The sequence below is a fragment of the Branchiostoma floridae genome, chromosome 5 (genome assembly GCF_000003815.2).
Source record: "Branchiostoma floridae strain S238N-H82 chromosome 5, Bfl_VNyyK, whole genome shotgun sequence".
Lineage (NCBI taxonomy): Eukaryota > Metazoa > Chordata > Leptocardii > Amphioxiformes > Branchiostomatidae > Branchiostoma > Branchiostoma floridae.
This window is the reverse complement of record NC_049983.1, coordinates 1,706,743-1,718,511: the sequence shown is the minus strand read 5'-3', so window position 1 is coordinate 1,718,511 and position 11,769 is coordinate 1,706,743. Positions and strand designations below refer to the sequence as shown.

Below are 11,769 nucleotides of genomic sequence, written 5' to 3'. Positions count from 1 at the left end.
TCGCTGCAAGCTTGGAGATACACTGGTATCAAGTTAAAGCACATCAGATGTACAGTATAAGCATTGGATGGTGCAATTGGAAGATGTTTTGTCCAGAACCCAGCAGTACTGTGTTAACCCGATATACGCGGACCTTATAGTAAGTTATACAGACTACCATTACAGACCCTTGCAATGTAGCCCAACCAATTGCAAGGTCCTCACAATTCAGCCCCTGGCTGCAAAGACAGGGCAGTTGGCCCACCAAATAATAATAACAACAAGCAGGGATACAGCCAAACAGTGTGCTTCATACTCCAAGAATAGACCAGGAGAAATGTCCTTTTGTATCCTTTTGACTTTCGAAAACTTATGAGGCTGTCTGCATTTAGAGCCCATTCACATGACACTCAAGAACGTTGCCTTGAAAGGGAGTGAAACTTTGAGGTGAACTAGAGTAGTAATTGCTGTAAATGTAACAAAATTAAAGTAATCATTATAAACTGCAGACTTACCCCACTAACTGTGGGAGAGAACAGCCCTTCTTGTTCTTCAAATGGGACATCAGCCCTGGACTTCAGCTGGAGGAAGGGACACACAAACAATGATTCAGAAGTAAGTAATATAAAGATTAATTAAATCACCCAACTTGTTTCTGACTTTTTTCTCACCTTGGCAAAAATATTTAGCATATTATACATGGTTATGTCAATGTGTATTATAGAAACTGACCTGTAATTTTATAGTAGTGGCAATTATTATTCCTCAGCAACATGCTTTGAGTTCATGCAGGCATATAGGCTAATTGTCACGTCGTGATAGTGTAAAATTGTCTTGGAGATGGTACATGTAGGTCGTGAGTTTGATCCTCGGCCAAGTCACGGTAGGTAAACATGCACACCACTACTAGTGGACTGGGCCCCCCTGAAGTGACTGCACAACAGCTGTAAGGCACAGGGCTACAGAAATGCCAAGACATGCCCTATTTATCTCATACATGTACCTGGGCCGCGATAACGTTCGATACAGGTGTTCCCAGACCGGATGATAAAAAGCCGTATCACACAGGCTTTGAAGTTTTATCACACAGGCTTCCATCAAATATTTTGAAAATACTCTGTGCACGCTGAGTGCGGCACGGTAAAAAATTCCAATACCTGATTCGGATGTTGCTGTTGTAACAATGCTTGTTTGAGGGCAACAAAACTTCTGGCGCATTTCGCATCAAAACATGTGTTTTCTCAGTAGGGAAAACTATGAAATGGATAAAATACAACAGGGTGTATTCCGCATCAACCTTGGTCCCAGCCCTCCCGCGGGTCGGATCACCCTACTGCCTTTGGGTGATCCTTACCCATGGTCAGGCTGTGGTACCTCAGGTGATAAGGAATACACAGTGTTGTATTCTATATATAATTTGTTTATATGCACCATCTGGTGTGGGAAGTCTTTAACTACAATGTAGCTCTCCTGGTCATACGGAAGGATTTGAATACTGACGACATGTTGTTCCTTACCATCTGCCAGACGTACGGAATAAGGAGGTTCCCAAAGTAGTCGGTGGCTTCTCGGGGGAGCTGAGCTGGGAAGTTGTCAATGGAACACACCAAGACTCCGTCACCAGCAAAACTGCAACAAGAGTTGGAGTTAAAATGCAAAGAATTTCACATTGACTACTGAAATATCAACGACAAAAAACGTTTCACACATGGGCAACGATCAGGTCAGACAATAGCGACACTGTCACTGACAAATTGTTCTTCCTTAAAAAATGAAAACGTGAGCAACTGTGCCTCTGAGTTTTATGATATAGGGACTGGCTACCACCACCCATTGCTCCAAGCCAAGTGACTCGGAACAATCATAGATTGAACTTCTAATAGAGACTGTATCTATAGCAAACAGATAGACATTGAACAAGGAAGGACATAAACAGCAACAACATGAATTGATTGAAACTCGAAACCAACCGGTACGTGAACTTGACAATACAGGACCCGCTAGTATAAACCAGTATGGAAAATAAGTGTCTTCCCTCTGATATGATGATATCATAACATATTATTGTATCTTTTGTCTGAATGTCATTAGATGTCTATCGTGACAGTTGATGACATCTTATCCATACCATTCAGCCACTATATGTGTTACAAATGGTTATGATTATTGTAACTTTGGGAAATAAAACAGCTGGACTTATCTAAGGGTTTGTTTATCTATACATGTACCTTATTGGAAGTTAAGGTTAATATTGCAATTATGCAAAGATTAGCAAATGAATGAAGCATATCTTAGACATTAGTTTCTTGTAACTAAAAACTTACTAGAATGAAGCCAACAAAGCCAGCACAGTGACTGTAGAAATGATGGTTTGAAAATTATACTATTTTTGAGAAGCAGTCTTACTGCTTAGGATTATAATCTGACCTATACTGCCTGTCTACAGTTACACCATTTTCCTCCTTCACTTCCTGACACTCTACTGTATTCAAATTACTTGAGTACACAAGACACAAAACAGGCAAAAAACAAGATCCCTCATACACGGACATAATTAATACTATGGACAAGACAACTTCAACTGCTGGTACCTAAATCTTAGCATTCTGCATTTCCTTGATGTTATACAAAAGACAAACAGGTCTGGATGACGTAATAGCGACACAAATCCAAGAAACAAGATATCTGGTGTGGCATCATTGGCATTACCTCTGTCAACTAATTCCATATGTAGTAACCCCCCTCCCATGCATTGTACATGCTATAGACAATGACCATTATCATAATAATGATATAACATTGGTCTGGTCCAAATGTCACTAAAATCTAACATTCCTCACAGGCAGGCAGAATGCACAACGACAGATATAAGAAAAAAGTTGAGTGGGTCCTACCAGGTTGGCGGACCTCCTCTGTTAGTTTTTAACCTTCGTCAGGGCAGAAATACACATTATTCGTTATTATTGTCACTGTATTATCATCAAAAAAGAAAAAAAACAACGTTAAAACTAAGTTAAAAAAGACCTGAACTAGTCTGACTAGGTTCACTGGTCAGGCTCCTAGAAGTTGATAGCCAACATCTAAAGTCAGAAGAATGGGGAACTTCCTAATTTATGCATTCTATATAAATGCATGTGCCATGTGGTCTTTCATGGACAGATTATTGCCAGACCAAGAACTGTTTGTTACAATGGCCCCTGGCTTCAAATACCACCTGCCTATGCAGGCTAGTGCAGGTACAATTGCAGCTGTGCAGGTATTTCAGGTGTCCACCTGCACCTAACCTGCACCAGTCCATGTACTGGGTATAATTTAAGACAATTTGCATAATATTTAATAATAGTAAAATACAAGTCCTACTGTAGAGAAAAAAAGAAATCTGAAAAATAAAGAGTATTAATATTAGCTCCCATTTCTGTGAAAATAGATAATGTCAAACACAATCATTATGATATTATTCATAACTACATTTTTTCTATAATTCTTAATAGTACACACATTGTGAAAAAAGGCAGTATCTGTCTCAAAATGAAGTATTCAATAGCTCCAATTTCCTTGAAGTTATGAAGTCATTTCATTGAAGAAAGAAAGGGTAATCTCATTATTATAATAAACATGAGACTTATTCAGGACCATTATTCAATTTGCCTCACCTCCCAAAACTAATTTTAGTATTGTTAATCAATATTTAGTATGTGATACAATTTTCTATTAGAACAGTTTCTTCTTACAAGAACCACCAAGCTGTTAAGGGATAGCCAGCAATTAGATGAGCATGATTGTTATTAAAAGGATAATGAAATTGTAAGAAAATGAAATGAAGTGAAAGTTTGGATCCTGACATTGTCACTCAACCTACATGCACATGACTGGAAAGGGTTGCAGTCCTTACAAACTAAAGAAACTTTAAGCTATGTTCCAATGCTCATTATACTTGACTGTCCAAAAGAGCTAGGGGAATTTACCTAGTACAATGAAGATGTAAATATTGTACACAGCAACTGTCTTCTTTGTGACAGCCAGTGTACATGTAATATGATTCAACTGATTTGGAGGAACTTTTCAGTTACCTTAACTAGTTACCTAGTTCGAGATCGTCAGAAAAAAAATTCACCACCTTGGTAGAACAGAGGGTATTGAGTTTTTTTTCACAACCAATTATGTCTGTAACCTGATCACATTTTTGGAATGTGTTATGACAACAAAAGCGCCACCTATACATTTGTACATCAGCTAGTACATTTTAAACTGTAACATATATAGTGGCAAGAAGTAGCACTTCTGTCAGAGGCTATAAAAAGGATAAGCAAATAAGAAACAATACTGGTTGTGCAAACAAAAGCTCCAATATGCACTTTCAAGATCACTTTCAAATTGATTTCTTTATACAGGCGCTGTAGAAAGCAAAAATGTATTAAATTGAAGGGTGTCACACAGCACAGCAAAGAAAGGCGATAAAGCCACATGTATGAACGGTGCTTGCCTGCGGCTTAGGTACTCGCTGGAGTCCTGGTCAGCCAGTGTGACCGAGCTACCGTAGGGGGTGATCAGACTACGGGAAGAGCACACAAAACAGTTAGACCTTATGCCTTCATTATAATGTATAAGACAGCAAAAAGAAAAGAAGAAAAAATGCTTACAGAAAATGCAGGGGAAAAAGTTTGCAATTGATGAAGTGGATGAAGAGTGATCAGTAAGTTCTGAGCCTCATCTAGAAATATGACTCAATTTCTAGGCAGAACATTAGAAAAGGAAGCATTTTATTCATATTTGAAATCTGATTCAAATTAAATCATTTTTAAGTCAATTTGAAGAAGATTAACGATGAAAAAATCATCTATTAGATTGATTTATATGTCATTGGTTGTATCTATCATGTATTATTCAGATTTTTGCGCTTCATAAAGTTGAAAAATTAAACATAATTCAATTTTATTTATATATCTCATAATAAATAAAATTGTTTTAAAAGATTAAGCTGCTAGGAAGGGGAATAGCTTTTAAATTGACTGAACAAAAGAATCAACCATTATGGATAAAAGCAAACAGACAGGAAAGGAGGGCATACATGTACAACTGATGCTGACTGAAAAACAGGACTGGATTTATATTATCATCTTAAATACAATGATATATTAGGCCACACCAATTTAATTTCTTGGTTCACGGATTTTTTCATAAAAAATATGGAGCGAGAGGGCAAAATAAAAGTAAAAATTGTAAAATGGTTGGGGTAAAGGTAAGGGCTAATCCAAAACATAAGGAATAAAAAGTTTTCAGCTTGAAAAAAGTACAAAAACTCTAATAACTGTACAGTAACAGCACCTGTTCGTTGAAAATTACAGTAGTGTCAGTTTTTATGTTTGTCCCATTCTTCTTGAATGAAAAATATAACTGGAATGATAATACCCACATTTTAAGGAGCTTATAATATAAAGGCCAATTTGCTACACCAGAAAGTTGGTGAATGGTTTCATTAATGGTGAAAATTTGCTGAGTGGTAATTTTTTTTTTTCCAAAAAATAGGAGCGAGCGAATCCGTGAACCAGGAAATTAAATTGGTGTGGCCTAAGTGGGCCTTACTACATATCACAAGATGAAGGTCATGTGTGACAGTCATAGAAAAAGTACACATTGGGTTTTCACAAATGTACGTACAATCATGTCATTTAGTTTGTGCAGAGAAAAAACAAACTACTGTACCGGACCTGATTGAAGTAGAGCATAAAATCTCAGATTGAAATTCCAAATATAATACATTCTGGATCAACACAACAGAACAATTAGAGTAACCCATAATATTCCACCAGTGCAGGTAATGCAGAATAAAGTACTTCAAGCCCTGTTCTATCAACAACTTTTGAGTGAGTATTGCATATTACATGTACCTTGATGTGCGCGGTCTGAGAACGTGATGTTCAGCGTCGTACAGAATGAAGGGAACATCGATACTGGTGCACTCCGTCATAAACTCCAGCGAACCGCCAGGGTCTGCCGAGATGTCGCACACCGCAACCAGACGGTGAGGCAGTCTGGGCATGCCCGGTCCCTCGGGAACGTGTTTGGGCGCCATGTCGGGACTCAGGAGGTTCTGAAGGTCGGAGAAGGTCAGCAGGCGCGGTGCGTTGGGAGGCCAGTAGATTCCATTCACGAGACAGGATACATAGGGAGCGTACTGTAGGGACAGATACTCATAATAAACATACATACATGTAGCTTTATTTCTGGATACATGTTCATGCACATTTTGGGTTCGTTGGTAAAGGTAAAACATGAAGTATATGGCAAGCAACTTCAAAACTCACATCTTGTTGCTTGAGTAACCCTTTAGCTTAGTAATCAAATGCACTTGACAATGTGTGGTTGTGTAGCGCAAGGGTGTTTGGCTCAAAACCCAAAAGTCCTAGGTTCTAATCCTTAAAAAAATACACTACATCTACATGGGGTAACCTAGACCAACTTTAAAGTCTGGCCTTGCTTCTCATACTGACTCAATTAAAGTCTTCACCACTGGCGCGAAAAATTTTGTATGTTTCTGACTGGGAGAAGATATACGCACTCATGTGTAGGGACCAATCAGTACCGGCATCCAAAATTTGGACGATTTGTGATGTTAACGTGGTCTGGGATCCCAGACGGAACAGCAGAGAAGCGATATATACAATGTGTAATGAATGTCAGAGCTAGAAGCAACAGTTATATAGTATACAATGAAAGCCGGAGCGAACTACTTTCCTAATGGTACCCAGGTACCACTGAAAGTATGCACAATGTACCTCCTGTGCAAATGTTGAGATATATCTCTCAGGGTGTGACTCATACTCCTCGGCAGAGAATACGCCTGTGTCTTTGTTCTTCAGGTGGTGCTTTCGGCTCAGAACGGTAGCATAGCATCGACTGGTATCTGCAATCACAACAAAGATCTGATCAAATATATATAGAATACAGCATGATGTATGTAGCACTACATGTACCAGCCCAATCTTGTCAAAATCTCACCCGAAAAACACATAATTTCAATGCGGTATGTGCCAGAAATTGAGGAAATTCATTGGTCACCCATCATATTTTCCTTTCAGATGGAAAATATATCTTACCTCCTGTTTCACAAACCTCCTTGAGGTCCTTGGGATGGACATACTCGTGGGGAAGTTCGTTGAAGATTTCTTGTGCGCCCTGAAACAAGACAGCATGGTTCTCATTCAAGTAAGTTCTCCATGGCATGTAGTATCTACCATAATTAACTTCAAGTTGGTACCCTTTGAACTCTTGAAAAACAGGCTAGGCTGAAGTAGTGTAATTTAAAAAGTTAAATGTAGGTAAAAAAAAAAAGTAGGTTGCCACGTTAGAAATGAAACAAAACGTTGAACAAAATTAACTTAGACTTGTTACTTTGTTACTGGAGGGTTTGTTCAAGATCCAAGATTTAAAAAAATAAGCTGAGTGCGTGCACCACAATAAGGGTTTCTATGCTTTAACAGATACCAGTATAAACAAGCTGCAAGATTTAAATTTTTTACTTTAGGAATAGGAGGCAAAATGTTGCAACAATGATATGTTATATAACATAGGGATCTTTAAATTGTACCTGATTTAATAGCACAGTTAGGGCGTAACTTACCTTTACATTGGCGAGAGGGGATTTACATATACATGTCACGAAAGCAACTTTGGAATGGTTTGGAGTTTGGCCTTCAATACAACAAATCACTCGTCTCAAGGATAGTTTGCTTCTCTGAGCATGCTCACGCAGAAAATACGTTCTTACACATTGTTTCATACAATGTTGGTACTTGACTCGTCTAGCAAACCTCCTACTTCCCTCATTCTCCAACGGAGATACATCCAACGGTGCCAGCAAGCTGCCTCAGTGTTGTCTGTACTCTGCTATCTCAACCGTCACCATCAGTTTCTGACCGCCCTACTTATAAATATTAATGAGCTTATAGATGTGAAAACTGAAAGGCCTATTCTCTGATTGGCTGACAACTGCTTTGTAGCGACGCCCACAGGAACTGATGGTGACGGTTGAGATAGCAGAGTACAGACAAAAGGCAGTTTACTGGTGCCATTGGAGGTCTCTGCATAGAAAATGCCATCCCCCTATCGATATATATCGCCAATTTTTACAGTACATTCATACCCTCACCTGCGACACATTTCCGGACCCCGTGAAGACGAACGTCAGCGGGCCAATGGACTGCGGCATCAGGCCGAGAGCGATCTCGTACCCACAGTCTCGGACAGCCTGGCGCGCCATCTCGCTGTTACGGTAGTTGTGACTCTGCGCTACATGCTGGGTACGACAGTGTAAAAAATAAACAGATTCAACAACTGCGCTACAGTACTGTAAAGAACATTAACACTTACAGAAACAACTTTAAAGACTCAGAGAAAAAATCCAGGAATTAGAGCATTTGGGTAAAAATTGCCAATTTGGCAAACACTTTGAGGACAGCCTTCCAAATGCTTCCAAATCATTATGGCAAATACCAAAAGCTACACACTTTAAAAGAAGCCTGATTTTCTATTATAATCCACATAACATTCAAGGAAATGTATCTCTTACTACCAGGTATGTACAAAATGGTACTAAATGCATTCAAGAATGTCTTAGACTAGACCTTTAGAACCAGCAGCAATGAATAGATCTAAGATGAGTTGTTACAGTTAGTAGTAATTTTTTTTCAATAAAGATTGTACATGAGATTTTAGTTTAGGGCATTTGAGGTGTTTTTTTTTAGTTTTTAGGGACTGAAAGGGTGTCATATATTAATATCTATAAGGGGATGAAGCCTACCATAAAGGGAGTGTGATGTCCGAGAGCCAGAAAGCGGAGCCCCATACCATGGAGGATGTTGATCATTCCTGGGAGAAATAAACAGCAACAAAAACATGCTGTCAGTATGAAGGATGTGTGTACTTAGTCTATAAAATTTTACGAAAGCCGCTGTGCTTTTGTCGTGTCGATAAAGATTTGTGTATAAATATAGTTGGAAAGTTTCAAAAACTCCATTGCAAAATGTAATGCATGTAATGAGATGTAACAAATAGAAAACACTTTTGAGTCATAATATTAAAAATTTTAGTATCAATGTTATTACCACATTGTACTACAGTGGAATTGTATTACCTATTTGGCAGGGCATTTTATCCAATTATCCGGCCTATTCTACAGTCCGAAGTTGCCGATGTGACCAGCTTTAGCAGCGTTGGTTGGGGAGGGGGTGTAGTTTTGAAAACCAATACGCACACGTAACACACAGACACCCATATAGGTTGCCAGAAGATTGCAGTTACAACTTTCACATAATCATATGTTCCGTTACTATACGATTTCTGTGAGATGCTTGATCTAATAAAGAGTTCAAATCAGTGGCTAAATACACATGTAGAAAAAATAAGCTTGACTCGCACAGCCGTGCGTTGGCCTTGGTGGCAAAACTAAACCAAAACAAAGACGAACATGACTCCGCTTGTATGCCGGAGAAAATGATGTTATAATTTTGAGTTAAAACAACGGTATTGGAGAGATAAACTCTTCACCTTGTTGTCTACAACTTGTGTCCATAAATTACACTGAATGGTTCAAATTCAGCTCTGTCTTTGGGGCTGAAAAAAATTGAGTCAAATCTACACATTGTAGCCGAAATGAGCTCAATAATTTGGCACTAGATAAGTAAAAACACATTTTTGTTGAGTACACCAAGTTAAGACGGTGCCTGAAGGGAAATACAAAATGTAGGAGCTCAAAAATCGTAAATGCCGTCTCTGACGCCCCTGTTGCCCATCATGCCTTGCGACAACAACATGGCGCCCAAACAAATGTTCGCGGGCCCGGGTCACAACGCAACGCTATCGGCGAGCTTTTGGATTAAATCTTCCTTCCTTGTGGCTCTATTCTTGGTTTTATGCCTTCATACACACAGTTGTTGGTTATTTTTTGCCTCAATTTGTAAGTGTTAGGCGTATTTTTCCCCATTTTTTTTCATTATTTGATGTAAAGCTTGCGCAATTCTATCCCAAAACCCGAAGTTTGAGATGGGGGGTTATCCAATTCTGCGATGTCTTAAACAATAGAATGAATGGCAAATGGTTTGGGATTTCGTAATTCTATACAATTACTCGAATTATCCAAAAAGGCATAATACAAATAATTGGAATCCACTGTAGTACATAACACAGATTACCGATACAATGTCAAATTGTATCACAAGTTCCATGATGCTGCTTTATTGAAATTGACACTTTGTATTACTATTAGGCCATGTTGATTTGATTACATGTATTTTTATGTTTGCAACAATTTTTGAAAGAACATGAAGAAAGAAAGAATGTAAAAGAACAAAAATGAACTTATTTTTCAGTATACGATTTTTTGTGTGTTCAGTTATTCATTTAACCTTCCTGACCACTTCATTTCATCATAATGAACGCAACTTTTTCTTTTCAAGACTTTTCCTTTTTTTCATCGGATTGTATCTTTTTTGAGATTTCCAGAGGATGTCATCCATATTAACATGGCCTAATACCCCTTTCCACTGGGACGGTGCTCTCCCCGCTCTCTCTCTGCCATCTAAAATTTAACATATCACTCAACAAATTGTATAGACTGAAAAGAAACAAATCTTTTTCCACTTTGTGTGCTTTGTGTTTTGTGTCTTCTTGGTCAAACTTTTACATTTTGTATGATGCACCCAGTGTGAAAGCGAAGGCTACACAATCATATCCTATGTAGAAAACATTGCTAACACTTTACTTCCAACACTGAATTAACTATAACTATAAGGACTTACCCCGTTAAATTTGAGGTCAATCTCCATTGACCTTAGGGACCCTACGGCATCTAGTGAGGGGGGAGGGTCGGTTGCCAGAGCGTCGGGTCAAAATTTTTTTCCTAGGCCCTCCCCTCAGGTCAAATTTTTTTTGCTAGGCCCTCCCCCCAAGTCAAAATTTTTTTGCTAGGCCCTCCCCCTCCTTTCAACTTTGAAAAAATATTCAAGACGCCAATAAATCACTTCGCTCCCATTTGGAAATGTGCTTTGCGTCATACTTTTTCATGATTTTCATCGCGAAGCGATCTCTCACCCCCTAGTAAAAAGGGAAACTGAATGGCTCAAATTATCTGCTTAATAGAGGGATACATATCTGCTTCATAGAGGCATAAATATTTGCTTGATACTTTTTTTTATGGACTAAAATTATTTCATTGTTTTGATATCCAAACAAAACCTGAAAAGCATGTACCTGGATTTCTAGTAGATTTGCGCCCCGAAGCGGCACGCGCCCCGCTCCCTTATTCTACGCATTGCTTTGGGGTCTGAGCGGCTTGACGGAAACTATTTTCAATTTACATATATTTTTGACTTTTTCTTGGTTCTGTGGTGGTAATAACTAAGCTTCAACTGACAGTAAATCGGGCCGAAAATGACAAAAACGACAGCACAATTCGACTAACCAAAACTGTAGTGGGGAGGGGGGCGCCGACGAGAGATGCTGATTTTTCCGAGGCACGGAGTCGACCGTCCACCTCTCTTTAGGTACCGGCAGGCGTGAGAATGCAGACTTGCAGGAGATCTTTAGAAAATGCCACGCTTTTTTGCCACAATTTCCTGCATTACATTTTGATGGGCAAATTTGCTGGTTCAATTACATTTCTATTAGAAAAGCACGAGGGTTTCAAGTTTTTGAGACTACGACGTCCCCGTGTCTGGCGCCAAAGGCACGAAGCATCGCAAGGTAGGTCCGGGGAAATTTTGAAATCTTGACCCTCTAAAAGCGAGTCCGCAG

General features: G+C 38.9%; 1 protein-coding gene across 1 annotated transcript in view; it reads right to left on the bottom strand.

The window, feature by feature from the left end:
* LOC118415478 (alpha-aminoadipic semialdehyde synthase, mitochondrial-like) overlaps positions 1-8,897 on the bottom strand; it is a 10,632-nt gene extending 1,735 nt beyond the window's left edge. The window contains exons 1-10 of the mRNA XM_035820133.1: positions 8,780-8,897; positions 8,129-8,275; positions 7,077-7,155; positions 6,756-6,883; positions 5,868-6,154; positions 4,463-4,531; positions 2,874-2,906; positions 1,497-1,608; positions 484-560; positions 205-218 (exon numbers count right to left, since the gene is read on the bottom strand). Coding sequence (XP_035676026.1) covers positions 205-218; positions 484-560; positions 1,497-1,608; positions 2,874-2,906; positions 4,463-4,531; positions 5,868-6,154; positions 6,756-6,883; positions 7,077-7,155; positions 8,129-8,275; positions 8,780-8,845 — 1,012 coding nt within the window. The 5' untranslated portion in view covers positions 8,846-8,897. The remainder of the gene's footprint in view (positions 1-204; positions 219-483; positions 561-1,496; positions 1,609-2,873; positions 2,907-4,462; positions 4,532-5,867; positions 6,155-6,755; positions 6,884-7,076; positions 7,156-8,128; positions 8,276-8,779) is intronic.
* Positions 8,898-11,769: the final 2,872 nt, after the last annotated feature.